The sequence below is a fragment of the Juglans microcarpa x Juglans regia genome, chromosome 4S (genome assembly GCF_004785595.1).
Source record: "Juglans microcarpa x Juglans regia isolate MS1-56 chromosome 4S, Jm3101_v1.0, whole genome shotgun sequence".
Taxonomy (NCBI): domain Eukaryota; kingdom Viridiplantae; phylum Streptophyta; class Magnoliopsida; order Fagales; family Juglandaceae; genus Juglans; species Juglans microcarpa x Juglans regia.
The window spans coordinates 4,637,267-4,664,656 of record NC_054601.1 but is presented as its reverse complement, the minus strand read 5'-3'; the positions used below and the strand labels follow the sequence as shown (position 1 = coordinate 4,664,656).

Sequence of the window (27,390 nt, the reverse complement as noted above, 5' to 3'; positions counted from 1 at the left end):
GTTCCAGTCCCGGTTGAATTTGTAAAGTTCCTGCCTGATTCCTCGAGTGCGGGCTTGCAAATTGTTCCGGTTCATGTTGCTTCTTCCGGTCGTGAAGAGGAGACACGGAAGCGGGGCGGCCGCCGAAGAATGAGGATCGAATAATTGAGCGAAATGTGGAGTGTAAAGCCGAGCCAATTATTCCAATCAATGTAGTTGCCGTTGAGGGAGAAAAGAAGCAAAAGCGAGGGAGACCGCGTAAGAACGAGAATCTATTGACCGAGAGCTGCCAATCGGAGAGAGAGATGGCGGCGGTCTATGAGAGTGCGGGAAAGAAGCACAAGGAGATGGAGGTGGTGGTGGTGAACAAGAAAGGGGATGTGACGGGCGTGGCTGCGTTGGGGAATGTGGAGGATCCATATGGCGAGGAGTTGAAGAGGAGGACGGAGGGGTTGCAGACTGAGGCAGATTTCTTGGGGTTTTTGAGTGGGTTGCGTGGCGAGTGGTGGAGAAAGAGTAGGAAAAAGAGGATTGTGATGGCTAGCGATTTCGGCCAAGCGTTGCCCAATGGCTGGAAACTTATGCTTTCAATAAAGAAGAGAGCCGGCCGTGTATGGTTGCACTGCCGCCGATACATAAGGTTTTTATAATGATTTTTCTCACTCTACCAATTTCCGCCTGCTTTTCATTTTCTTTTCAGTAATTCGAATGTAATAAATATTTCTCAGGAATAGAAAATTTATCGAAATAGGGTGATAGATTAATTAGAATTTAACAAATATGGGTTCGATGTTTTATGATAAATAATATGGATTCGATGTTTTTGTTCTTGAACCGTGCAAGGGTCGAGGAGTTTTAGTATTTTTATGTTCTGTCAACATGTGTGGAGTGTGTGAGAGAACTTATGGTAGAATTTATACATCTTCTGGAAGTAGTTTTTCCGTTCTTACCGTCAGCTAAATAAATATTTTAAGCTAACTTGAGTGGTTACACAAACCTTGGGGAGTTCAAGGAGATGTCAATTTGCTTCGTTTGGAACCTAAAATCATCTTAAACCCATCTCAACTCATCATTACAACTTTTTCAAATCCCAACACAAAATATAATAAACAATTTAACTTTTTCAAATCTCAAAATAATAATAATATTAAATAATAATATTCTAACAATATCTTATTATCTCAACTCAACTCAATTCAGTTCAATATCCCAACGCAGCTAGTCTTGAACACAGAATGTACAACATAATCTTCCTTTCATACAAGAAGTGTCATATTTTTTAGATTTTTCTTGATTATGCTAGTTGTAAAAATGTGTGCGAAGCTACTTGATTGTGGTGCTTATTCTTGCATTCTTAGTTTTAATGTTTGTGTTGCTCTTACTGCCTAATTCGGAACCATCCAGCCCTAATCAGTTTGTGTCGTGCAAGGATGTTTCTTCGTACTTTTTCTCCTCTTTTGGACTCCAACATAGAAGCCAACTAAGACCTGGTCATCCTGATGTCAATAATCTGTTGGGCAGGAAATTGGATTTTGGAGATGTAAGTCAGTGTCTAGGATTATTGTCTTACCAATTTTTGTTTCAATTATATTTTTATTTACAAGGTTTGCAACAGGATTCTGAAACCCAGTGGCCTGCTCCACCTGGAAATGAGAGAACTTTTGTTGTTGAGAACAATGTGATCAAGGTATCTTTCCCATCAGTGGAGGTGCAAAAGCTGGAAATAGGTTCTGAAAGTGGTTTGAATGGTAAGGACAAAACATCTAGTGGTGAAGATATTGAGGTTAAATGTTTTACTAGCACAGTGGGAGATATGAAAGTTGATGGTGGCTATACATGCAAGAATAGTGAATTGGCATCTGGTTTTGGCAATCATGACGGTGGGCTCAAGGATGTTTGTACTGATGTCAATACCTCTGGTAATCATGTAATTACTGTTGGTTTCGGGAATAACCATGTGTCACGAAATGACAAAGCTGTAATTGGCAGTAAGCAAGAAGGGGAGTTCAGGAATCCGTTTAGTTATTTCATTTTGGAATGAGCAATATATTGTTGAAAATGATGCGAATAAGAGTTCAAACTGCACCAGGTAAGGACTATTTCAGGGAAAAGTGTTTTAAAAACAATGAATTTGCTTAATCTATTATCAAGCAAAGTTCTGGCTTTGGAAGTGATATGACCGAGGTTTCTACTGGTGCAGTGAAGGGGCTAAATCCTGATGATTTCAGAAACTGTAAAATTCATGAGTTAAATATTTCTTTGGAAAGGAACAAAACTGAAGTAGATACTCAGTATTACTGCTTGCAGCGGGCAGGAAGGATGTTTCAATCGTTCTTTACTTGTTTCATCTACAGAAGAGGATAGATAGGGTTTAAAAAGTAGTACAATGGATGAGTTTAAACAGGTAACCTGTTCATCTTAAAGTGGTTTACATAGCCAGTTTGGCTACAAACAAAGCCATGATAATATGGATAATAAGAATAAGGTTTCCTGTGGCTCAATATATGAGGCCGAACACAAGAAAGTTAAAAGCTTTGATTTTGGCACCCAGGCAGGAATAGATGCAGATGCGAGAGGCACTATGCAGGGACAAAGTTTTGAAGGCTTTTCTCTTGTTCTTTCTGAGAACAAACAAACACCATCCAGTAACTACAGTAATTGGTGTTCTTAGCAGCACAGTGGAGGAGCGTAGGCATGAAAGAGGTTCTGAAACAGGGCGCCGCATTCATCTGCTTTTGACCAAATTGGAAATAAGGTGAATAGGGTCTCTACGAGCACAGTGAGGGAGCTACCCAGATCAGAAGAAAGGAGAAGTTTTATGGATTATGAGTTAACGATTGATTTCAATCAAGTGAGGATGTCATGGTAGAATTAATGACCAACCTTCTTCACAAGGATAAACTATGAGGTAATTGCCACATCTAATTGCATCGATGCATTTGTTCTACTACTTGAAGTTTTTAAAAGTTTTTGATATTTTTAAGATTCCTGAGTACTGCTGCTCACTTATTGCTTTAACTAGGTCAATGCAAATGTTACAATCAAAGATATGATTATGTACACTTTTAATGACATTAGAATAAAGACTGGTTTTTTTTTTTTTTCTTTAGGGTAGATATCATTACATGGGTGGGCTTGCCAGTTTGTTTTAATTTGGATGGTAATAATAATGTAAAATGATTTACATTGATAGCTCTAAATTTTCGAGGCAATGGTGGAGACTGGCTTGAAGACAACAATGGTTTGCTGATAACTTGTCAGTTAATCCACGGTCGTCCCATCCAAGAGCCTGATTTTGCAATTCTGGTATGCTGCTCTCTTTTGTTTCTCGCTGTAGATCACTTCGTTCGGAATTCATTGTATGATGAGTGGTTTTGTGGGCTGACCTGGAGAAAATTTCTCGCGTAACCTGTCTCGTTCTTATCTTGAGGTCTCCAAATTAACTTTCAACCGTGCCATTATCTTTAGAGTAATGATATACACCACACTCTCATCTTTTTTTGATTTATTAAGTAATATGTGACACATTTATTACTATTAGATGATAAAGAAGCATGCAATAAATAATTATGTAATGGTGATAAATGTGCCATATTATACTTAGTGGGATGAAAATGAGATGGTAGTATAGTGTATATAATTTTTCTTTAAAACATTTATTTATTTTTTTATAGGACATCTTATAAAACATAAATGACAAAGAATGTTGCGAATGAAAAATCTAGCTTGTATATTAATTATAGAATAATTCGTTACATGCAGATGAGTGCTCGTGTGAGATAAGTACAAGCTATTTGGTTTCATCTGCAATACTTTTATCATTAACACAGTTGCTGTTATCTATGACTATGCATGTTTACTGTTTGGTAACCATATATCTTAAAAGCTATTTACTGTTTGGTAAGCATATGTCTAAAGCACTTTCAAGCATGTTATATTTGTTTGGAAACTATGTAAAAAAGTATTTTTTTTTTTAGATAGAAATGACCTAAAAAGTCATTTGAAAATTGTAGGATTGTGTCTGTGATAAGATCAAATGACAAAAATATAATTATCTGAAAGTTGTATGGTATTTTTGTCTATTGACAATCTTATTTAAAATTGAAACTACATTCTATATTATCTGAAAGTAAAATTTTATATCACATTATCATCTCACTTTCATTCCATTATAAGGTTGTGGGATGAAAGTGTGATAGAAGTGGTTATATTACTCTATTCGAAAAAGCACGTTTAATATTTTTCTTGAAACGTATTTTTTAGGGCCTGTTTGGGGTTGCGGTAAGAATCTTAAAAAGTACTTAAATAGCCTTAAAAGCTTATTAATGGAAAAATTAAGTTGTTTGAGTGTTATATATTAAATCACTTTTAATCTCAAATAAGCTAAAAAATACTTTTGAGGAAAAACATCAGAATTAATCTCAAATAAGCTAAAAAATACTTTTGAGGAAAAGCATCATGATGCTTTTCCTCAAATGTGATTTTTTAGATAATGTGAAACGTAATTTGAATTTTAAAAAGATTGTAAATGAACTAAAATACTTATACAATTTTAAAATAATTATAACTTTCAAACTTTTAAGGATATGATTATAATCTTTAAAAATTTAAATAATCTTCAATTCTACCTTATAAAGTATTTTTTTAATTTATTTTCAAACAAATGTAATATATTTAAAAGTATTTTAAATATGTAGTTACTAAATAATAAATAATTTTTTAATAATAGAATTTATTACTTATGGTATAAGTATTTTGTGTGCCGATTTTTTAATATTAAAAAGTATTTTATTATTAAAGTGTTTTTTATACTGATTAAGCACTTTTTATAACCTGTAACGCAACGTAAAACTGGCCCTTATATTTAGTGCGATTGCTTTTATGAAAAAAACTAGTATGCCTACTCATATTGACACCTCTATTTGACCGTTGATTTTTTTTTTTTTTTAGTAGTTAAAGAACTGATTTTAAATGTATAAGTGTATTTTTTTTTATTTTTTAAATATATTTAAATATGTTAAAAAATGTGAAATATATATATATATATATATTTACGCTGGGCAATAAACTCAGCTGTCAAGATGGGGCGGCACAGTAACCGCACCTTTTATCTTTTGGTCTTTAGATGTTGCCAAGCTATCCTGGTCTAGAAAGGGTGAAAAAAAATGCACTTGCACGATTGTTGACAATTTAAAATATTATCGTTAATGTCGCTTATCTTATCTTATCTTATTTTTCATTGAATTGATTTTGATTTTAGTCGAGTAAAAATAATCAAGTTTTAAAATTTGAGGATATAAATAATCTGTTTTTTTTCTTTTTTTAATATAACTTGGAGGACAACACCTCCTGGTTTTATTAAAGCTCACTTATGGCTGAGAAACGGTGGTAACAATATCAGCAACCCAGCTTTAACAGCAAAAACAAACAACCATGAAAAGCAAAACTATACCAAAGTATAAAATTCAACCAATTACAAAGCATTTCTAAAGTAAGAGAAGTCAAGTTTATCTGTCTGAATCAAGTCCCTCAAAAGAGGATGAACCAGTTCCATCTCAGACCATGAACCTGCACAATCATCCGAAGCCATTCGAATTGATATGATGTAAACTGATAAAAAAGGTGTTAATTCGAGTGTAAAATATCTTTTCGAAAAATAAAAGGTACAAAACCCATTGTGCCAATGAATTAGGGTCCGTCTAGTGTCACAAATGTTCTTTAAGTATTTTCAGATATATTTTATTTTCAAATATCATTTCAACACAATATTTTTTAATTTAAAATTATCAATTTTTTTTATCTAATTGTTATCTAATCATTGCAACTTTTTTAAATTATCAAACAAAATATAAAAAACAATACTACTTTTCAAATTTCAAAATAAACATAATATTAAAAGAAATTAATTTTATAAGATTTTTATTCAATTTTTTTCTTTTTTTTTTTAAATTTAATAAAATATTTTAACTCAAACTATTTTATATTAATTACAGATATAATGAGATAGATATTTTAGGTAAATGGACCCTTAGGATCTCTTTTCGGGCAACGCAAGAGATATAATTAAGGACAATATGATTTGTTTGCTATACATATTTTCAATTTATTTCATTTCATATTATCTCATCTTAATATTTAAATACTATTTAAATATAAATAATTTTTAATTTTTTCACCTAATTATTATAATTTTTTTAAATTTCTAAATAAAATATTAAAAAAATCAACTTTTTATAAGAATTATATTCAATAATTATATTATAACAATAATTTTTTATAATTTTTCTATTCAATTTTTTCTTTCTCATTTTTAAAAATTTTATAAAACATCCTAACTCAACCTATTTGTAAATTATTTTAATATTATTTATAAGGTAGTGATAGAGTTACTACCCTATTATTATCCATCTATTATCCAAGTTCATTTCAATTTTTTTTTTATCATTTTTTAAAGTATTTTTTTAACATCTTTAATCATTAAAAAAATTAAAAAAATATATAATTTTATTAATACTCACTTTCTTAATCATTAAATAAATTAAAAAAAATACAAAAAAATAATAATAAAATAATAATAAAATAGTAACTCTATTATTATTCTTATTTATATATTTTTCATTTCATTTGCGTAAGTAACCATGCCTAGAGATGAGAGAACCTCCATCACGCGTGGGTCCTTGGCAGCTGGGTCCTGTTAGGTCCACTCATTTTTTTCTGTCTCTCTCCAAATTGCATATTTCATCGGATAGTCCAACGATAAAAAAATAAAAATAAAAATCTCATTCCATTCAACGCCGGTAATAAAAGAAAAAAATTTAGTAGAAAAAGTTATTGCTCGTATTTTCTTAACTTATTTTTAATCGATAGATAGAACATATCATCAATTCATTTAAATCATTTAAATTATTTAAATTTGATTTGTAAAATTCATAAAAAAATTAATTTTTTTAAATTAAATTATATCATATAAATATTTTATAAATTATATTTTATACAGAGAATATAATTAATTTATTTTTATATATAAATAAATGGAGAAGATCTAAGAAAAATCTTGATTTTTTGATTTTCTTTTTTCTTTTTAATTTTTAGATAAGAAGAAAGGTTGTATGCATATAGCTGTTGCAGTTTGCACCGCAAATCAATCGTCAAGATTCGTGTTCAAGTTAGTTCTTTTTAAATTAATTTTACAGGTTATTTCTCATATTTATTTTGGGATTTACTAAAATTCAAACAGTACAGAGAAAAAATAAAAAGGGCCGTTAATGGGAAGTCCAGGCTTTGCCCACCCTCGCACACACACGGGTCTGAGCAAAGCCACGTACGGTGCGGTGACTTCGTTCTCCCAGACCCAGAGCCAGAGCAATCTTCCTCCAACGAAGACGACGATTCCCCCAAACTAATCAATACTCCTGACTCAAATTATTCAACGGAAACTCCCCAACACGGCAAAACGTATGAAATTCATTTTTTGATATATCCGTTTTTCAAAAACTTCTCAACGTTTCAATCAATCCCTTATCTGTCTTTGTTTATTTCCAACATTTTTCGTTTTCAATAAAAATAGTCCGGTGTCTTCGTGACTCATTCCTTTTTCTTCACTCAGTCCCAACCCATCGCAAAAATGTGCCGGCTTCGCTGTCCTCTCCCTTTCTCTTCTCTCCGTTTCTGACCTTGACCTTTTCTTTTCCCTTTTTTTCCAGTATAGATTTTTGTGGGCGTACGATTCAGTTGGTATCTAGGGTTATTCGTTCATGGGGATGAGGGGTTGGGGAGCGGGAATCGTCGTGGCGTTGGTGGTGTGGGTTAGGCTAGCGTCCGCTTCCAAGCCGTTTAGGGTTTCGCCATTTACAGCCGTTTGTCCTGTGGAATCCGCTTCCGATTCGATCCTAAGGTTTCGCAATCGGAATTGCCCCTTAAATGGTGATTCTAGATCCCTTGGTCTCGTTGCGGCTACCGAGGTAGGTGTCCACCTTTTCCTTTTACTATTCTGGGTTTTAATTCAGTATTCAGCATATTTCTTAAATTGCCCCCTCTCACTCTCTTGATTTTTGAATATTTTGTTTCTTGTTTAATTGTTTGGGGTAAAAGATTTTTTTTTTTTTCCTTTTGTGAATTTAAGCATCTGATGAGGTTGTGTTTAATATGTGAAATGTGCCTTATGCATTGTTTGTTCTAGTTAGGAATTGAAATTTGGATATTTTATAACCTAGGTCCTTAATTTTAATGATGCTATTAATTAGTGATTTTAGAGTCAAGAACTAATAAAATAATACCGACAACCATGCCTCCGGGAGATGAAGGATTGCAAAATTCTGAAAAAATTGCAGTTATTTTTATATGTATTTTGGAATCATTGCTCTTGCTTCTTAGGAAAAAAAAATAAAGAGCTTTGGGTATTACTCAAGAGTCAAGATACTAAGAAGAAAATTGTTCTCGGTGCTAATTGAGCTATCTGAGGCTGTAATACGGCCAATATCTTTAGTGTTGAATCCCTTTCCTACCATCTTTGTATGCCATCCAAATTGTTTTTTGAGTTTCTTTAGGCTTAAAATCATCGCAACTACAATAAAATTTAGTAGGTAGTTGAGTAGATATCAATTTGTGTTTCAAGGGGAAAATTGAGAAGGTACTTTATCAGTGTTTTTATGATATTTCTCTGCTGACACTGTGAAGAAATGGAACTTAACAACAACTCAGGATCAAGCTGAGAAGTTGGTCGCTTTTATAAATATTTTAGCTTTATATTTATAACTCTTTTAGTATCTAAAGGGAATTTACACTTTGTTACTGCAAAGGGGGATGAGCTTTCACTGCTATTGGCATTAAATATGGTTCACACGAACAGTCATCAATATGTAGCTGTGCTCTTCTATGCATCTTGGTGCCCTTTCTCCAGGACTTTTAGGCCAATCTTCTCTGTCTTGTCTCTTTTGTATCCCTCCATCCCCCATTATGCAATTGAAGAATCAAACGTCAGGCCTAGGTTTGTATATCACTAACTTTCTTTCGGTTTGTGCTTTGCAATTATATCCTGTTGCGGCTAAGAATAACATTGTAAGAATAACATTGGTTGAGTTAATGCAGCGTTCTTTCGAAGTATGGAGTTCGTGGGTTTCCCACTGTTTTCCTTTTGAACTCCACAATGCGTGTTCACTATCTTGGCTCCCGGACCCTTACTTCTCTCATTGCTTTCTATATTGATGTGACTGGTAAGCAATTTCATTTTGGAACTTATTTACCTGGGGCTTCTGTTTGGAATTCTTGATTAACCTCTGTCTACGATGAATTAATATAGCGAGTCATAGAGAAGAATCAGTTAAAAAGAATTAGAAGCTTGATTTTGTACATATTGAAGAGAAGGGTTTTTTATTCCACACTACAAGCAATTTTTTACTGATGTATCCTTAATTAGAATAATTAGCATTTAATAGGTCATTGGAGGTGGTATATTGTTTGGAAGGAAAATGCTTTCCATGAAACGTATTGCTATTGAATCGAAGGTATTCGAAGTGAGTAGAGAGGGACGTGAGGTGCTTATCACAGAGAAAGGATGGAAGGCTGTGAAAAGCTTGAGCTTAGGTGTAGACACTGCACAATGGTTTTCGAGAACTCTGGAGGGATGTGTGAAAATGGGAGGCAAGGGGTTTTACTCTGCTCATCGTGAAGGAGGAAGAGCTTTCATTGCGCAACGGTGTTCAAATGCTCGTGGTGTTTACATGGCTTTGGTGGAGTACGGTGGGGGTGGCTGCCGCAATTTCATTTTTATCCCGAAGGACAGGGATGGTGCAGGGTGGAGAAATATTGCGGTAGTGTTACAGGAGGCAGGTAGAGAAGGGGGAAAACTTTCCTTCCACCTCCACCTCGGTCGTATAGGGAGGCTCTGGAGTCGTCTCGAGACGTGCGAAAACAAGAGAAATTAAATGTTCAAAAGTTAGACGACAATCCTCTTTCGGCAAGTAACCAGTATGATGAATGAGTGGGTAGTGCATGCTTGGGGCAGAAAGAAGAAAAGGTGCTAAAGGAACTAAACGATATGAGGATGAAGGAGATGTCTGACCAATTAGTTAAGTTGAAACGTTGCGTTGAAGGACTTTATGAAGGGGAGTGGTGCATGGGCTCGGGCCCTGGCCTGTTTGTGGGAAAGAAAGGGGGAGAGGCCCAGTTTGGTGGGCCTGTAGTCCAGGGCAGGGGTGGGTCCAAAGGCAAGGCTAAGGTGGGTTTGGGAATTGGGCTTCAGCCCAAGAAGACGAATCAGATGGGTCTCTCTTGGCGCAAGAAGATCCTGCACAGTGAAGGCCCATCGGAGTCCAGACCTGAGGCACCGACGCGAGCGACGTCTCAGACAACCCCGCCGAAGGCCTTGGAGGTGCCGACGGTAGCAGTACCATTGCCCGAAGGCGCATTGAAGCAAAAGGGAGCGGAGTTGAGTACTGTCGCTTCTTGTAGCCGTCATGGGACCAGCGCAGAACAGGTTGACGGCGGTCTCTGTCCTCTCTCCAACGACCGCATCTACTGTTTCTCCGACAATGGTGGCTGGTTACACAAACGACGTCGTATGATGAAGGGAAGGCTCTGCCGTCGTCCTCTGTAGCAACTATTGACCCGAGACTTGCACAGAACGGGTCACAGACTTCACAAGGGGAATCTGGAGATTTTTTGGCTCCAAACAGTGGTGTGATGGTGGTATCTGGAGTTGTGAAACAAGATGTGCTTTGTATGACAGAGCTAGAAGGGGTAGATTTGCAGTTAGCTATATGTGAAAAGGTGTGCATTAACGGGGGTGATGCTGATCCTATACGCATGCTTCCTCCAAATCCAAATTCAGATCAGTTCATTTCGGATTGGGTGTTTAAGAAAGTGGAGGAACTGCAAACTGTTCTTGGGGTGTCTTGTCCAGGTTTTGAAGAACAATTCAGGGCTCTTATTGTTGCCATTGAAGACAGTCGATCGAAGTCCGCCACTAAGAGAGAGAGGGAACTTAAAAGGCTTGAATGCTCGATAAATTATGAAGTGAAGGAAGGGAGTAGCGGAAAGGGGTAGAATGAAAGGGAGGGGAGTTTCTATTGTCCATGAAACCTAAGATTCTTTCATGGAACGTGCAGAGGCTTAATAATTGCAATTAGCGCCTTCGCATTAAATCTTTATTGTGATCGTGGAAGGTTGATGTGGTATGTATTCAAGAAAGAAAATTGAGGACCGTTGATAGAAGACTTATTCGCAGCTTGTGGGGATGTTTGTATGTAGGTTGGTCTTATTTGCCTTCGGAAGGAGTGGCCGGGTGTGTTCTCTTAATGTGGGATAAAAGGGTTGTGGAGGTGACTGAGGAACGTATTGGGACTTATTCGGTTGCTAATCTTTTTAAAAATGTAGTAGATGGATGGGAATGAGCTTATGTAGGTATTTATGGGCCTAATTTGAATAGTGAGAGGAGAAGACTATGGGAGGAATTGGCGGGCTTACATTGCCTATGGGATGTGCCATGGTGTATGGGTGGAGATTTCAACATCACTTGCTTCCCGAGTGAGAGATCAGGTAACTCTCGCATTTCTACAGATATGAAGGAGTTTTCTGAGTTTATGTTTGATTTGGACCTTATGGATCTTTGACAGCGGAAGGATTTGTTGAGAAAGTTCGTTCTTGGTGGTCTTCTTATCAGATCACGGGTACCCCTAGCTTCATTCTTGCAGGCAAGCTTAAAGCTTTAAAGCAAGATTTAAAGAAGTGGAACATGGAAGTCTTTGGCAGTATTGACAACCAAAAGGCTACCCTTATGGAGGAGTTACAGGAGTTAGAGGGGCAGGTATCGAGGGGAGATACTTCCGAAGAGGTTCTTTTGAGGAAGAATGTGGTGGAGACTGAACTAGAGAGAGTATTGCTGATGGAGGAGACCTTGTGGCGACAAAAATCTAGGACTCTTTGGTTAAAAGAAGGAGATAAATGTACAAAGTTCTTCCATAGAGTGGCTAACTCACATAGGCGCAACAACACTATTGAGACACTCAGAATAGGTAATCAAGTTCTCTCTTCCCCTATCGAACTAGAGGATCATATTGTGAATTACTATGAGAATTTGCTCACGGAAACGTCTAGTTGGAGGCCGAAGCTCGATTTGCCTTTTGAGTCAATTGACACTCAGAGTGCAAATTGGCTGGAAAGATCTTTTGAAGAGGATGAGGTGTATAAGGTTATTAGCAGTATGGCTAAAGACAAAGCACCTGGACCGGATGGTTTTTCGATGGGCTTTTTCCAACATTGCTGGGAGATTGTGAAAGGCGATGTAATGCAGCTTTTTCTTGAATTCCATGCTTTCAAAAAATTTGAGAAATGCCTTAATGCGACGTTCCTAGCTCTCATACCGAAGAAACATGGGGCAATGGAAGTGGAGGATTTCCGTCCTATAAGCCTGGTGAGTGGGGTTTACAAAATTATTTCAAAGGTCCTTGCTAATCGGTTCAGCGTGGTGATGGAGCAAATTATTTCAAAACCTCAAAATGCCTATGTACGAGGGCGGCAGATCTTTGATTCAGTTCTTATTGCCAATGAGTGCTTGGATCACAAGTTGAAGGAGGGCACACCAGGTATCCTATGTAAGCTTGATATGGAGAAAGCATATGACCATGTAAATTGGGATTTCCTCCTATACTCTCTTGGGAGATGCGGTTTTGGTGATAGGTGGATTTCTTAGATTCGTCATTGTATTACTACTGCTCGATTCTCAGTGTTAGCTAATGGTACCCCTGCTAGCTTCTTTATTAGTTCGCATGGACTGAGGCAAGGGGACCCTTTGTCTCCATTCCTTTTCGTTATTGTCATGGAGGCACTTGGTCTGATGGTGAAGGCCGCTGTTGAAGGTGGTTTCTTTACTGGATTTTCGGTGGGTAATGATACAAATGGCTCTATTATGATTTCACATCTTCTATTTGCAGATGATACACTCCTTTTTTGTGATGCTAAGTTGGGTCAAATTCAAGCTCTACGAGCACTTTTGTTATGCTTTGAAGCCGTGTCGGGGCTCAAGGTCAACCTTGGCAAATCTAAGATGGTGGCGGTGGGTGGAGTGCCTCAAATCAGCAACCTAGCAGCTCTCTTGGGGTGCAAAGTGTCTTCTCTGCCCATGAAATATTTGGGCCTCCCTTTGGGGGCGCCTTTCAAAGCAAGAGCTATTTGGGATGGGGTTATTGAGAAGGTGGAGAAAAGGTTGGCTGGATGGAAAATGTTGTATTTATCTAAGGGAGGGCAGATTACTCTAATCACAAGCACTTTATCTAATCTTCCAACCTATTCCCTATCTTTATTTCCGCTGCCTACTGGGGTGGCTAATAGGATCGAGAAGTTGTTTCGGGTTTTCTTGTGGGGTGGTTTGGGGGAGGAAAACAAATTTCATCTTGTCAATTGGAATAAAGTTTGTTCCCCAATAGTGATTGGAGGTTTGGGTGTGCGTAACCTAAGAACTTTTAACAAAGCGTTATTGGGGAAATGGTTATGGAGGTATCATTTGGAGGATGAGTCTTTGTGGAAAATAGTGGTTAACTCTAGACATGGAGGTGCTTGGGGTGGTTGGTGTACTAATTTAGTGCAGGGGCAGTATAGCGTGGGTTTGTGGAAATATATTAGGGGGGTTGGCAGTGTTTCGAAAACAGCATCCGTTATGTGGTTGGCCAAGGTACTAGAATCAAGTTTTGGCAGGATGTTTGGTGTGGTGAGCGCTCTTTGGAGAGGGCCTTCCCAACGCTCTATAGCATTGCAGCTAATAGGGAGGCTACGGTGGTAGATGTGTTAGTGTTTGCTCATGGTACTTATCAGTGGAATATTCTATTCACTCGGGATAATCATGATTGGGAGCTGTCTACCGTTGCAGATTTTTTCAGCTCACTACATTCCTCTGGAGATCTCACAAGAAGTTCTATGGCACAGGATGATAGAATACAATGGAGAACCAGTAGTAGCAAGAAGTTCATAGTGAAAGCATATTATCAAAGGCTGGCTTCACAAGGTAATGTACCTTTCCCATGGAAGAGTATTTGGAGATCTCGCGTACCCTCCAAATTAGCTTTCTTTGTGGACTGCAGCCCTGGGGAATATTCTAACCACGGACAACTTACGGAGGAGGGGCTTCATTGTGATGGATTGGTGTTATGTGTAAAAAACAAGGGGAATCAGTAGACCATCTTTTATTGCATTGTGAGGTGACAAGAGAGCTGTGGGATGGGATATTCGGTAGAGTGAATGTTGCTTGGGTTATGCCGTCAAAGGTGGTTGATATGCTTGCCTGCTGGAGGGTATTCAAGGCTGTCCACAGGTGGCTGCAGTTTGGAAGATGATACCTTTATGCACTATGTGGTGTGTTTGGATGGAGAGGAATGCAAGGTGCTTTGAAGATAGAGAGAGAACAATAGCGGAGCTTCAGAATTTTTTTATACACACTTTACTCCTATGGTTTTCAGCTATTGTCCTTAATGGAAACGATGTGCATGATTTTTTATCTTTAATGTAGTTCTTTTAGAATGTAGCATTTTCTTTTGTATACTCTCTGTGTACATGAGCTATGCCTATCTTTCATTCATATCAATGAAACTTACTTCTTACTTATAAAAAAAAAAAAAAATAGGTCATTGGAAATGCTTGCCTTTTTTAATTGTTATATGTGATTTTTTATGTTTTGGTTAATGAAGTTGGTGGTTATGCCTCTGATTAGGCCAACTGTTTTTAATGTTTCTCTTTATCTATTCTCCACCTGCTTTATTGGAAAATACGTGTTCACACATGCATGGGAGAGGGGTGATCAAGAGTACGTTTGGTATCAACCAAAAATATGATTGGATGCCTTTTTGCTCGTTAGTAGTCTGCGTCTGCATGTGGATTTAACTACATTTCCTCAGCTGTTCCTTTTTTTCTTTTTTCAATTGAGCATCTGACTTTCTTACATTCATTTATTGCATGATCTAATTGAAGCTTATTCTGTGTGATATTTAATGAACTTAACGTATGGGTTTAGGCATTAAGATGGCACCATTGGATCAAATATCCCTGGAAAAAGTTGTATGTCCATCAAATCATGAGAAGCATGATAACACCAAGCAGGAAAGCTGTCCATTCTCATGGGCAAGATCTCCAGAGAAATTGCTTCAGCAGGAGACATATTTAGTTTTGGCCACCGCATTTGTGCTTCTGAGATTGCTATATTTCTATCTTCCAACTGTACTTCAATGTGCTCAATGTGCTTGGAGAAGACACATTCGAAATATGAGATTAGGGAGTTTGTGGGAGCATCCTTTGGCATATCTGAAGTGCGCAATTCAGTTATTCAATTCTCTAAACGAGCCTTGCAAGAAAAGCAATTTACAGGAAGGAGCAATGAACGCCAGGGCATGGGCCTCCAAGTCCCTAGCGACAGTCTCAATTGGGGATGCAGGCACCTGCCGGGGTTTGCCTGGAGGTGAATGTCACTGATGTTTCACTATTACCAGATCGGTGGGAAAAAAAAAAAAAAATCACATAAAGCCTTTGTCTGGGCTTCAGAAACTCTTTTCCAGGAGCTCCTTTTGTTTTGTTTCGGATAATCTTCATGACACCCGTCATTACAGTATTTTGATGTAGACATGTCTACCTTATCTTGAGGTCGTTAGCTATACGATTTAGATTACAACTTCAAGGTTAGTGAAAAGGGCAGAAATTTTAGACCTCTATTTGTGAATAGTTCATTTTAAATTGACTCAACTTCCAATTGTGTATCCTTTAATTGTTTAAAATCCTGTCTCTTTACCTTTATTTGACTTCTCATAAATGATTTGTACAAGACAAGTCTCATACAATTAAGATTTGACTGCATCATATCGTAGTCTTAAGATCAGATTCGCCATGATAGTAATGTTTTATGTGCATTTACAGGAATATGTTGATAATTTTAGTTGTCAACTAATACGTCTACATGTATACTATCCATTTAAAGTTGAAATGGAGAAGATTCCATTTAAAGCCTAGATTTGCATATAATAAACATAGACCCCTTAAATTAGATAGATGGCATCTTAAAACAGAAAAATAGATCCTGGTCGGCTGAGAATTGGCCACGCCGGATAGATCCTTCCAACTGTTAGTTAACCTCCCTCGGTAGTATGCTAATAAGCAGGTTCTCCATCATATCACCATTCATCAATCAATTCATTCACAAAATCCTAAATCCCCAAAATCCTGCGGTCTGCAATGCAAAATGACATTTCATGAGCATCATGCTTTCTTGAATAAAGATGGAGGCAAAAAGCTATTTGGATTTTTTTTTCCCTTTATTTATAGGAAAAAACAAAAAACACGATCAAATTATACCTCAACTCTGTAGGCTGAGAGAGAATTGTAGAACACTAGTCAACATCCACAGAGGCAACATCTTTCTTCACAATCTGTTGACATAGAACACCTTCAGAAAGCCTTGCCTTAGGGACACACGAGTATAAAACACATCCCAAACGTGTTTTATACCCTCTCCCCCGAAAGGAGTATCACAAAGGAATAAACTATTTGTCATGTACCAGCTTCACAAACGTGTTCCTTGACTGGAACCAAGTAGAAATAATTTATCACCGTAAACTATAGGATAACTATCACAGGATCAACACATGTACCTGGACTCAAACAAGTAGGATTATACCACTGTAAAACGCCATTGCCTACATATTCCATGGTTTTTTTTTATCATTAACAATGTTACAATCCCGCCAAAAGTTTCTAAAATATCATAAAATTCACACGTCTTTTTATACCCTCTCCACGAAGCTATTCAAAGTCCCCCTTGTACCATATCTGCTACAACCTAGAATAACGCATATTGCAAATATGCAGCAATAGGCCACTATCAAATGAGTCCAAAAGGAGATATTCTACATATCAATACTTCTGACCAGATAAACATGGGCACTAAAAAGCTTGTCACGCAAAATAGAAGACAATGGAATATATCAATAAGGTGGAAGAGATCCAGTAGCAAGTACATTCATTTTTTTTTATCAGTAAATAAGATTTTATTGATGAAAATCTATCAAGTACATTCATACATTCATCAACAATTGTTAAATTCTCCTGTAACTTGTTAGAGACAGATTTCAATCATTTCAAATTAAAACTGATTCTATAACATACACTTACGTAATGAAACACACTTAACTGCTAATCAGTACCTGTGATATGTATTCTTTAAGCCTCTCATTAACCGGTTCATCTAAAGCTCTCTCAGCGAGCTCATAAAAAGTATTAGCTTCAGGACCACTAACTTTTTCCTTCTGCAAATATCTGCTAACAAAAGCAAGGGGGATAAATGCAACTGTCTACGTCATTTAAGAGTATTATCAATGACAAGTTAAACACAGACTAAAAAAATCCCCCCTATCCAAATATTCTAACCTTTGCTGGACAAGTGCCTCCAATGCCTGCTTAACGTTTCCAAGAACGGGATGCATTTCATCACTATCAGACAATCCCATCCGCTTTAAATGATGCCAAAGACTATCTGCAACACTTGCACCACAAATGTAAGCTCTATTATGTTACGAAAGCCCAAGAAGAAGAGCAACATATAATGGAACTTTTACCCTCTTTATTTTTAAGTGAGAATCAAAAGCTGCCAACAACCTCACGAGGTGATGATAACAATCTGATAAGTCCCATTTTGGTAGAAAACCCACTAGAATCACAAAAAAGCCATAGAGCCCACAAAGCAGATAGCCCGGGTCTTGATACAAATTCTAACCATGAATTTGCCTCCAATATAGGCTGTTTCGAACAGAAATATTCTCTCACCATCTCAGCCTGTATTTCTAGAGTTTACCTTTTCAGAATAATTTTAAAATTAAATATACCTTCCGGGATTTTGCCACCAGCTAGATGTACAATACTAAGTATGACGAAATTGAAACCAGTCAGATGTGTCATATTTACATCCTCAACGTATTTTCTATAAACATCGGCAGGTAGCTGACTTATGAGGACATAGGATTTTGAGTCTGCAACACCTGGAGCATCAGAATTATGTTACTGTATTAGAGCCCAAAAAGCAGAACTGAAAAAGAAAAGAACAAGCAAGGGAATAGATGTATCAGCACTGCACACCATCTCAGATGGTGGGGAACAGCTCAAGATACTGCAAGCTTTTTATTCTTCAGTATGAAACATGTCAACAAGTTATTTAGAATTAATCAAAAGGACAAACAAGAGAAGTTTGAACGTAAACAGGCTTTTAATGTACCATAAGAATATTTTTTTCCACTATAAATTTATAACCTCAGCTGATAGGTGTAATTAAATTACAGGCAAAGGTTATCTTGGTGGTTATCATAATGGTAAATCAGGGCAGTTGGAAAGCATGGAAATGAAAAGATAATTAAAGCCACTGATGGAAAACGCCTGCAACAGGGTAGACAAAGGTATCAGTTCTTGAAACTCATTGATGAATAAGAAATAGAAGTCAAGAGTCCAATGAATCATCAACCAGGCACAAATTGATGAAATAAGCAACCAAACAAATCATGATAAGATAATCCGCCTCTATATAGACATGCACATCCACATATGTATAATTGTTTGTTGATTTGATTATATTCTTATACGCCGTGTCATGCTGAAGCGACTGTCACACACGAGTTCTTTATCCCAAACAGAATTTATCCCAATTTTTCCATTTCTAACCCAAAAACATAATTGTGGACCCAAAACCCAAACCTTCTCTCCAGAAAATATGCTTCAATCATCGTATTCGATACTCCACAGTAAGAGGAATCAAATCAGTTCAGTTTCTTAAATTTTGTAAAAACCGTGATTGAATTCAAATTCAAATTTCTCCACCAAATGTGATTAGATAATCCTACATTTGGTCACAAGTCCAATCCACTTACAAGTTACGTGTTCATGAGAGAAACATATTAACATGCCATGTGATAAAAATCTAAGGTAATAGTTCCTCACTTGGCTGGGAAGCACGCCCTTGATTTGTTGATGAAGGACGGGATCTTTGTAATTCCCTCATCTCATATCCAAAAATGCTTGAAATCTTTTCTTTAGCCTCATTAATCACCAGAGATGGAAGAGCACGCTGACGATAGTTTTTAGTAACCAGTTGAGTAAGCTCATCCCTCTTAATTGGGCACCCTGAATTTTGGTGGGTTTTGAAAAGGACATAACGGATTACTTCTGCAACAAGCTTGTCTTTTTCCTGGGGAAGAATATTGTCTGCGCATCAGAGCAAATATATTTTCTAAACCAACTGCATGAGACTCATCAAGTGGAAGTGAAACACAAAACTACACCTCTTTTGAAAGATCAAACTGAGAAAGATCTTCTGTAGCACTCGCCATCCTGCAGCAAAAGCATTATCATACAAAATAAAATAGCGGTAAATATACATCAGACCGGTAAAACGAGGAGATGATTCTTTTTCTTCTCCCTGTCCTTCTTTCTCAGTCTCCCTCCCTCCCTCCCTCTCCAGAGAGAGGGTCTTGAAAATCAAAAAGTCAGAGCACCCATCAAACAAAAGTAAATAGAAAAGATCATGAAGAGAGGCCAAGACATGAGGGAAAGAGTTACATCAGAACTAAGCAAGAAGATAGGTCATCTCCGGTGCATGCATGTCGAGAAAAATACACCATTTGAAAAGGCCTTCCTATTGTGGATTTCTACATCAAATACCATGACATCCATGCTTGGTTTCAACTTTGTCTAGTTTTTTGTACACGCATAATGTGAAACATACCTATCTGATCAAGCTAAATGAGTGATAAAGCATGTCCACCACCAAATATAATCATGCCACGGAGCAATTCGAGGTAGGTCTCAAACCTCAAACCTCAGTCCTGTTCAGACAGCACCAATGTTCGTTATGCAATTGGGTTAGGGGGACCTCTACATACTCCTCCGTTATTAACAAACAAAGCATAAATCAATTATTAGAAACCGGTTTACCTGGTCGTGGATAAACGTAGGCGTCAGCAACAGTCGACGCAGTTGGCAGCACGGGCTGGCTACAGAGTGCGTCTCTCCCGAACTTTGATGCCTGAGGAAATAAAACCCTAATTATCCGTTTGGATTGATTATAGAATTGATTGAGGATGAAGGACTGGAGATCAACTGGAGACTTCGAACTTCGAAGCCCTAGTCACAAAATGGCGGGAAAATCCAATGTTTTTTTTCCCTCTGAGAGCTGAACTAGGCCCAGCTAATAAATGGTTCGCATTTTGGGCCTTGAGTCGTGCTACACCCGAGAGTGATCCGATAAGGCTAAATAGCCTTTTTATTTTTTCATCATTTTTTTCTATATATATTTTTTTAGGGTACTGCTAGCGGGCCCGGCCAGCAGTTACCGCTGAGTGCCTGCTTGTGTATTTAAAATTTTTTTTTTTCAACATTTTAATGAAAAAAAAATATACAATTTCAATCACTTTCTTAATTATTAGTAAAAAATAAATTAATTAAAAACTTAAAATAATCAGTCGATAAGTTTGAACAGTAAGTTTGAGAGACTCCACTAACATTTTTTGTTATACTTTTAAACATTTTTTTAAATTTTATAAACTTATTTAAAAATATTTTCTTAACAATTAAGTAAAAAAAATAATAAAAATAAATAAAACATCAATCGGTGACTTTTGTAGTTGCTGCATCCGCCTTTGGCACTTTTCATACGGACTTGGATGTTAATTTAAAAAAATATTAGTTAAAAGAATTAAATAATTTATTTTAATTGAAGAAATGATATTTCTAATTTTAGGTGTGCAGGTCTTGAGCATTTAAAAATAATAATAATCTAAAATTTACATAAAAAATAATAATTTTTTAATAATAAATTATGCTTTTTATCGAAAGAATGCATGAGATTTACCTTTTCTAAAACTGTAATTTTAAAAAAGAATAATAATTCAAAGGTGGGTTCCTAAGCAGCCTATAAATGGATTTTGGTGGAGCATACCGAGGGTAGGGTATAGTCGAAAGTCTGTGTTATGTCATTGAAATCTTTCCTCCAACTAGGAGTTATCAGATCGATTAGGAGCCTACTGTACCATTACTCTTTTAATTGATATTGGTTGTTTATTTATATAATACAATATGTTTATTTATTCTATAACTAAATATAAGTAAAACACATTAAACGAATATTAGGGTTGAATTCATAACTTGATCACAGTTTTAACTTTCAAAGAAGGCATGATTATAAAAAGAAATATTTTAATCATAAAAAGATTGTACAAAATTAAATTTATAAATTAATATTACTTGATGTGATACGTTAGATTATAAAATTATTTTTATTATAAAAAAATCTAACGTATCATATAAAATCATGCCAATTTATGAGTTTTTTTGTAGTTATATCAATTGTCAACTATAAATAAAGGGTAGAAAAAAAAATGAATGTCGATATTTATTTTGTCTACATAAAAGATCTAATTTTATAGGAACGAAATTATTAAGGATAAATAAAAAAGAACTTTCTATATTTCAATTTTTAGATCAATAAAAATAAAGACTAATAAATAGATTTTAAGGATCAAATAATAATTAATCATATTAAAAATTAACCCTTTGGATAATTTGGAGACAAATATAAAAGAACTTTTATTCCATGGATAATGATTGTATTGATTGATGAAAAACAAAAGTCAAAAAGAAAAATTTAATGATAAGTGATTATACGTATTAATATGTATATCTATTCAATATAATTGGTCAGAAATTAAATTTTATTAAAAATAATATTAATTTAAATTTAAAATATAAAAATAATAATATTAATATACAGATTAATACGTAAACTTATTTATATTTAACAAAACTAAGTCAAAAATATGTAAATTGGAAGTCTATACAGAACTTAAGAGCAGTGGTGTGGCCCATGACAATTGCCCATTTCCTGCCTTGTGCGGAATTATTACACATGATGTGGTTGGGATTGTACAACGGTGCACACAAAGAAAAACCGGCAATGTTCGTTCCTAGAAGAAAGCTTACAAAATGGTCTCTGCTGAGGCGCGAGTGGAGCCCACGTATCGACATCACCCCTGCTCCTTCTTATCAATCTCCAGCCGTCAGTGCTCTTCCCAGTCAACATCAACTCCCCTCCCTTCTTTTCATTTCAATCACACCTATAATTCTCATCCAACGGCCCGGATCCCGCCTTCCCAGGATCCAACGGAGTTCGCATAATCCAAACCCAGTTTCGACCATCGATCTTACACCCCCGGCTCCTCCAATCATCCGCATCCAACGGTCTGATCCCCTAGGACTGCATATCAGCAAGCGGTTGGCAAGAGCAAAATAGACTTGCGAGAGAGAGAGAGACAGAGAGGCGATGGAGAAGGAGAGAGAGCAACAGGTTTACTTGGCAAGACTTGCGGAGCAGGCTGAGAGATACGATGGTAGCCTTTTTGTTCTCTCTGCCTTTTTTTTCCCTGTTGATTTAAGGATTTTGGTATTTTGATTATGGTTTTGCTCGATTGGTGTTGTTTGATCACGTAATTAGTACTGATAGTCTTTCGCCAAGTGTTTCCCTGCTGGATTTTTGACCATCGTACCAAGCTTAAACTAAAACTAACTTATTTGTCGAAATCCGATGAATTCTATTAGCAAATTTGAGAGTAAGGAGGCAGTTGGGTGCTAAGATGAAAACAATTCGTACCATACTTCATCGTAGTTTATTTCAAGGTAGAGGATCATCGTAGTGCGCGTGTTAATTTCATTTCCGCTTATAATGGAATAATAGGTTGGGAGAATACTAACACAACTGTTTATGGAAAAAAAAGCTCAAGGAAACTCATATATTATCAGTGTTGTTCCATCCCTTTTAGTTACCCAGAACTAAAAGAAGCCCTGATGATGAGGTGTGGACCTGTGGTTTCCTTAGCATATGACATGAATTGATGCAGATGTTTTAAAGACGCATATTGTAAAGTGAGTCTTCATCCTATGTCACCGCCTTAGAAACTTGTTTGAGTGGTTTTATAAATCTTTCCGCTAGGTAATTTGATGTCTGGTGTCATTTGTGGCGCAAGCGTAGGGTTTGTTCGTGCTACTGTTATATTTTATTTTTTCACTGATCACATATATGAAAAGAAGTTGGATCTTTATGTTATATGGGACCTTCATAGGTTTATATTTGCCTCCCATGATCACTGATTCACTATAGCGAGCTGTATCATACTTGTGCTAGTTTTTTCTGTTAATTTAATTTTATTTAGAGTTGACGTATATTGTTGTATTTTCTTGTTGCAGAGATGGTTGAAGCAATGAAGAAAGTTGCTAAATTGGACGTGGAATTGACAGTGGAAGAGAGAAACCTGGTGTCTGTTGGTTATAAGAATGTTATTGGGGCAAGAAGGGCTTCGTGGCGGATATTGTCTTCCATTGAACAGAAGGAGGAGGGCAAAGGGAATGAACAGAATGCAAAGAGGATAAAGGAGTACAGGCAGAGGGTTGAAGATGAGCTCGCAAAGATCTGCAATGACATATTATCAGTCATTGACGACCACCTCCTTCCATCTTCCTCAACAGGGGAATCGGCTGTTTTTTACCACAAGATGTGAGGATTCTTTTACTGATCTTTTACTAGATTTTAGGTTGTGAGGTACTTTGAACTAATGAACTCTTGAATATGACCCTAGTAGCAGTTTTATCTGGAGGTTTAACCATTTCATAGGGTCGAACCATTTACTTGAATTAATGCAGTTTGATTCTTGGCCCATGGCAATTATCAAGGTGAACGTTTACCTGCATATGTGTCTATACCAGCAAGACTATCGATATCAAATCTTACCATCTGAAGTAATACAACATATAGGTTTTTTATTTTTTATTTTTTTAAGTAATATGTTATTTTATTGATATAAAGATAGGCATAGCCTAGTTACACTAGAAGTATACATGTGAATACACCTAGTTAAGAATTAGAAGCAGTTACAAGGAAATCATGAAAGCTAAGACCATTCAAATCAAGAGCAATGGCCCACACAAACAAAGTCTTCTAGAAAAAACTTCTAAACTCTTCTAAGGAGCATTCATGATCCTCAAAAAGTCTCTCATTACGTTCATTCCAAATACACCAGAGACCACATATAGGGACCATCTTCCACACTGCTGCAATCTGTGGTGTCCCTATGATCCCTTTCCAGCTTGCTAACATTTCGACCACCCTACCCGGCATCACCCATGCTATACCCATTCTACTGAGAAAATAAGTCCAGATATCTCGAGCAAACTCACAATGTGGAAGTAGATGGTCCACTGTTTCCCCACTTTTTCTTCACAAACAGCACCAGTCCATAATAATAAGGCCACATCTTCTAAGATTATCAATGGTCATAATCTTCCCTAGAGCCGCCGTCCACACAAAAAATGCAGCCTTTGTAGGTGCTTTAGTCCTCCATATGTTATTCCAAGGGAAATTGTGCCTTTGGTGCATAGTAATAGAATCATAAAAAGAGCATACCGAAAATTTCCCTTTCCTAGAGGGGCGTCATTCCATCATATCTTCCATATTGGCAGCAGTAGAAATGTTGTACAGCATGTTCAAAAATCCCACCAGCTCAGTCACTTCCCAATCATGTGCATCCCGAGTAAGATTAATGTTCTACTTCGGTGAACCTTGATTAATTACCCGCAAGTCAGCCACCATAGCTTCTTTTTCCCGTGCAATTCTGAAAATCATGGGATAAGCATCCTTCAAGGCCATGTCTCCCAACCACTCATTTTGCCAAAAGCTTATCCCACTACCATCCCCCAAACGCAACCGAATATTACTAGCAAAAGAGCACCAACCTTTTCGTATATACTTCCATAGCCCCACTCCATATGTCCCCCTACCCTCTTTAGAACGCCAAACCCCCCCCCCCCCCCCCCCCCCCTTCTTTCACTTCCATACTTCATATCAACCACCCCTTTCCATAAAGCTCACCTCTCATGATTATAACGCCACAACCATTTTTCCTAATAATACCTTATTGAACGCCCTCACATTTTGGACCCCCAATCCACCGTCTCTCAAAGGAGAACATACATTTTCCCACCCTACTAAATGAAATTTAAAGTCCTCTCCTAACCCACTCCACAAAAAATCACATTGAAGCTTCTCTATTCTAGAAGCAATACTAGCGGGGAGGGGAAATAAAGATAAGTAATATGTGGGAAGATTGTATAAGGTACTCTTATTAAGTGTGATTCGCCCCCCTTTAGAAAGATACAACCTTTTCCACCCGGCCAATCTACGCTCAAAATTTTCCAACACCCCCTCCCAAATTGTCTTAGCTTTGAAAGAAGCCCCCAACGGGAGACCAAGGTACTTCAACGGCAACAAAGAAACCCCACATCCCAAAATATTCGCCAACCCTCTAATGCAACATATAGGTTTTGAAAATGCTTATGTCTTGATTTTGCATTTTCAGTCCATAGATTATGGGGTTATGCAGTTTGGTTTGAATATAGAACTTGTGTATTTGTATACAAGACTGGGAGAATACATTTGCATTGTGATCCTTGTCGCCCTGTTGCAGGAAAGGTGATTACTACCGCTATCTAGCTGAGTTTAAAGCAGGTGATGATCGTAAGGAAGCAGCAGATAAGTCACTGAAGGCGTATGAGGTGTGTTTAATTTGGCTTCTCTGCCGAAGCTCCTTTCTGCCTCTCATTTTTTTCAGATTTCCCACCTTTCATGTTTCCTTTTATAGTTATACTCCGATATATCTGGGTTCCCTCTTACTCTGTAGGCTGCAACTAGTACTGCTGCTTCTGATTTGCCTCCAACTCATCCAATCAGACTTGGCCTGGCCCTGAACTTTTCTGTCTTTTACTACGAGATTTTGAACTCTCCTGAGAGGTTGACATGCATCTCTCTCTCTCTCTCTCTCTATAGTAGTAGTGCCTCTTTTGAGCTTGTTTAACGGTGTCTGGATTGTGCAGGGCCTGCCACCTTGCCAAGCAAGCTTTTGATGAGGCTATTGCTGAACTTGACAGTCTGAATGAAGAATCCTACAAGGACAGTACCCTTATTATGCAGCTCCTTAGGGACAATCTCACGTTATGGACCTCAGATCTGCCAGAGGAGGGAGGTAACTCTCTCTCTCTCTCTCTCTGCATGCACGTGCATGCCTGGGAATTTTGAGCCTAGTGTTAACCTATGTATAATTTCAATTTTTTTTTTATTCTTTTATTCATATTTTTTGTTGAGGATATGAAGGTTTGGTTTGAGGATAAAATATGTCTTGTATCATCCAGTGTACTCCTATTGATATTAAGAAAAGTTTTACTTGTAAAAAAGGTTTGGTTCTAGGACAAATAATAAGTTCATTGAAAATGAACTTTTCCTACACTTAGCATAGTATATGCTATTAGCAGTCATAAATCCTAGATGGGTGTTTGTTTTGTATTCATCCCGTGTACTTGGCTGTGCATGTCTATATATATAGATTAATTCGCAAGAATTTTGTCTTTTGGAAGTGCCCACTAAGTTGCTGCCTGATGGAATCTGGGACAAGTTTAGTTTGGGTGCAAGAAATAAATAAATAAAAAGAGTCATTTTGAGTTGTGTGGTGTGAGCAGGTTTTTACTTATAAAAGGCAATATATTTCCTTGGGTCATGGCCTTTGTGTGGCTTTCACATTCACTAGTTTCTGATTCCTTCTATTTTGATTTGGCAAACTTGTAGGTGAGCAATCTAAAGCTGATGAAATTCAAACCGAGGTGAGATATTTCATTCTACCATATGCAGTTTGAAAAAAAAATAATAAAAATAAAAATAAAAATTGACCTTTTGGTTAAATTTGAATTTTGGCAAGTCTAACATGTCTATTAGCTCTTCGTAGTTAATTTTTTAGATTAAATTTTGTATTTGGTTCAATAACTCGCAAACATCGACTTTGCAGAGTTAATCAGGCACAAGAGTGATTCTTTGAGCCGGGGTACGTGGAGGAATGAATGGTAGGTTGTGTGCAGGACTTATTTTCTTACTAGTAGTAGGACCGGGATTTGTGACTGGATTTGTATTGTGATCTTTTATCTTAACGATTACTGTTATCTGTTACATTTATTGTTGTGATGGGGGTTTCCTCACTGCATGATTTACCTTATCATCGTTGTCCGTTATGAAACCTCATTCGCAAGCTGCAATTGCTCTTCTTTGCTAATTGGATGCTTGGTATGTTGACCAAATGGTATTACCATATGTTCTTTGAAATGGATTATCTCTGTTACTTTAGGTGAGATTTGGATAGTGAGTTGAGATGAGATGAATTGAGATGAAAGTTGAAAGTTTAATAAAATATTGTTAGAATATTATTTTTTAATATTATTATTATTTTGAGATTTTAAAAAAAATTGAATTGCTTATTATATTTTGTGTGGTAATTGGAAAAAATTATAATGATTAGATTAGATGAGATGAGT

At 36.8% G+C, this 27,390-nt stretch overlaps 4 protein-coding genes across 8 annotated transcripts; 3 read left to right on the top strand and 1 right to left on the bottom strand.

Moving 5' to 3' along the window:
• Positions 1 to 278: 278 nt before the first annotated feature.
• On the top strand, positions 279 to 3,446 carry LOC121263037. Of its 4 annotated transcripts, none has more exons than XM_041165813.1 (4): positions 279 to 619; positions 1,384 to 1,519; positions 1,595 to 2,887; positions 3,188 to 3,446. In XM_041165813.1, the coding sequence occupies exons 1-3, from the start codon at positions 285 to 287 to the stop codon at positions 2,018 to 2,020; spliced, it is 897 nt and encodes a 298-aa protein (XP_041021747.1). In that variant the 5' UTR covers positions 279 to 284; the 3' UTR covers positions 2,021 to 2,887; positions 3,188 to 3,446. The 4 variants fall into 4 exon arrangements, with proteins under 4 accessions (XP_041021747.1, XP_041021746.1, XP_041021744.1 ...); XM_041165812.1 differs by having other exon boundaries at positions 1,592 to 2,887; XM_041165810.1 differs by having other exon boundaries at positions 1,384 to 2,887.
• Positions 3,447 to 7,190: 3,744 nt separating this feature from the next.
• LOC121263035 (5'-adenylylsulfate reductase-like 4) lies at positions 7,191 to 15,668 on the top strand. Of its 2 annotated transcripts, XM_041165808.1 has the most exons (5): positions 7,191 to 7,434; positions 7,683 to 7,940; positions 8,778 to 8,965; positions 9,067 to 9,191; positions 14,978 to 15,668. In XM_041165808.1, exons 2-5 carry the CDS (start codon positions 7,734 to 7,736, stop codon positions 15,430 to 15,432), a joined length of 975 nt encoding a protein of 324 aa, XP_041021742.1. In that variant the 5' UTR covers positions 7,191 to 7,434; positions 7,683 to 7,733; the 3' UTR covers positions 15,433 to 15,668. The 2 variants fall into 2 exon arrangements, with proteins under 2 accessions (XP_041021742.1, XP_041021741.1); XM_041165807.1 differs by having other exon boundaries at positions 7,218 to 7,940.
• Positions 15,669 to 15,841: 173 nt separating this feature from the next.
• Positions 15,842 to 20,167, bottom strand: LOC121263110 (melanoma-associated antigen 2). The gene is made up of 8 exons (XM_041165903.1): positions 19,927 to 20,167; positions 19,275 to 19,323; positions 18,934 to 19,180; positions 17,832 to 17,984; positions 17,377 to 17,482; positions 17,154 to 17,265; positions 16,306 to 16,379; positions 15,842 to 16,180 (listed from the first exon to the last, which is right to left on the bottom strand). The coding sequence occupies exons 2-7, from the start codon at positions 19,320 to 19,322 to the stop codon at positions 16,341 to 16,343; spliced, it is 705 nt and encodes a 234-aa protein (XP_041021837.1). The 5' UTR covers position 19,323; positions 19,927 to 20,167; the 3' UTR covers positions 15,842 to 16,180; positions 16,306 to 16,340.
• Positions 20,168 to 22,100: 1,933 nt separating this feature from the next.
• LOC121263092 (14-3-3 protein 7) lies at positions 22,101 to 27,131 on the top strand. The gene is made up of 7 exons (XM_041165883.1): positions 22,101 to 22,376; positions 23,230 to 23,536; positions 25,503 to 25,590; positions 25,716 to 25,825; positions 25,909 to 26,057; positions 26,654 to 26,688; positions 26,871 to 27,131. Exons 1-7 carry the CDS (start codon positions 22,310 to 22,312, stop codon positions 26,874 to 26,876), a joined length of 762 nt encoding a protein of 253 aa, XP_041021817.1. The 5' UTR covers positions 22,101 to 22,309; the 3' UTR covers positions 26,877 to 27,131.
• The last annotated feature ends 259 nt before the right edge of the window (positions 27,132 to 27,390 follow it).

What these genes read in the sequence shown, in the direction of transcription:
- LOC121263035 (XM_041165808.1), top strand. Translation starts at nt 7,734, where the DNA reads ATGGGGATGAGGGGTTGGGGAGCGGGAATCGTCGTGGCGTTGGTGGTG. An exon ending in GTCTCGTTGCGGCTACCGAG is followed by an intron (nt 7,941 to 8,777) that starts GTAGGTGTCCAC and finishes GTTACTGCAAAG; the next exon opens with GGGGATGAGCTTTCACTGCT. An exon ending in TTTCTATATTGATGTGACTG is followed by an intron (nt 9,192 to 14,977) that starts GTAAGCAATTTC and finishes GTATGGGTTTAG; the next exon opens with GCATTAAGATGGCACCATTG.
- LOC121263110 (XM_041165903.1), bottom strand. Translation starts at nt 19,322, where the DNA reads ATGGCGAGTGCTACAGAAGATCTTTCTCAGTTTGATCTTTCAAAAGAG. An exon ending in AGTTTGATCTTTCAAAAGAG is followed by an intron (nt 19,181 to 19,274) that starts GTGTAGTTTTGT and finishes ATTCTTCCCCAG; the next exon opens with GAAAAAGACAAGCTTGTTGC. An exon ending in TTAAAGAATACATATCACAG is followed by an intron (nt 16,380 to 17,153) that starts GTACTGATTAGC and finishes CTATGTCAACAG; the next exon opens with ATTGTGAAGAAAGATGTTGC.
- LOC121263037 (XM_041165810.1), top strand. Translation starts at nt 285, where the DNA reads ATGGCGGCGGTCTATGAGAGTGCGGGAAAGAAGCACAAGGAGATGGAG. An exon ending in CACTGCCGCCGATACATAAG is followed by an intron (nt 620 to 1,383) that starts GTTTTTATAATG and finishes GGAACCATCCAG; the next exon opens with CCCTAATCAGTTTGTGTCGT.
- LOC121263092 (XM_041165883.1), top strand. Translation starts at nt 22,310, where the DNA reads ATGGAGAAGGAGAGAGAGCAACAGGTTTACTTGGCAAGACTTGCGGAG. An exon ending in GCAGGCTGAGAGATACGATG is followed by an intron (nt 22,377 to 23,229) that starts GTAGCCTTTTTG and finishes TTCTTGTTGCAG; the next exon opens with AGATGGTTGAAGCAATGAAG. An exon ending in ATTTTGAACTCTCCTGAGAG is followed by an intron (nt 25,826 to 25,908) that starts GTTGACATGCAT and finishes TGGATTGTGCAG; the next exon opens with GGCCTGCCACCTTGCCAAGC.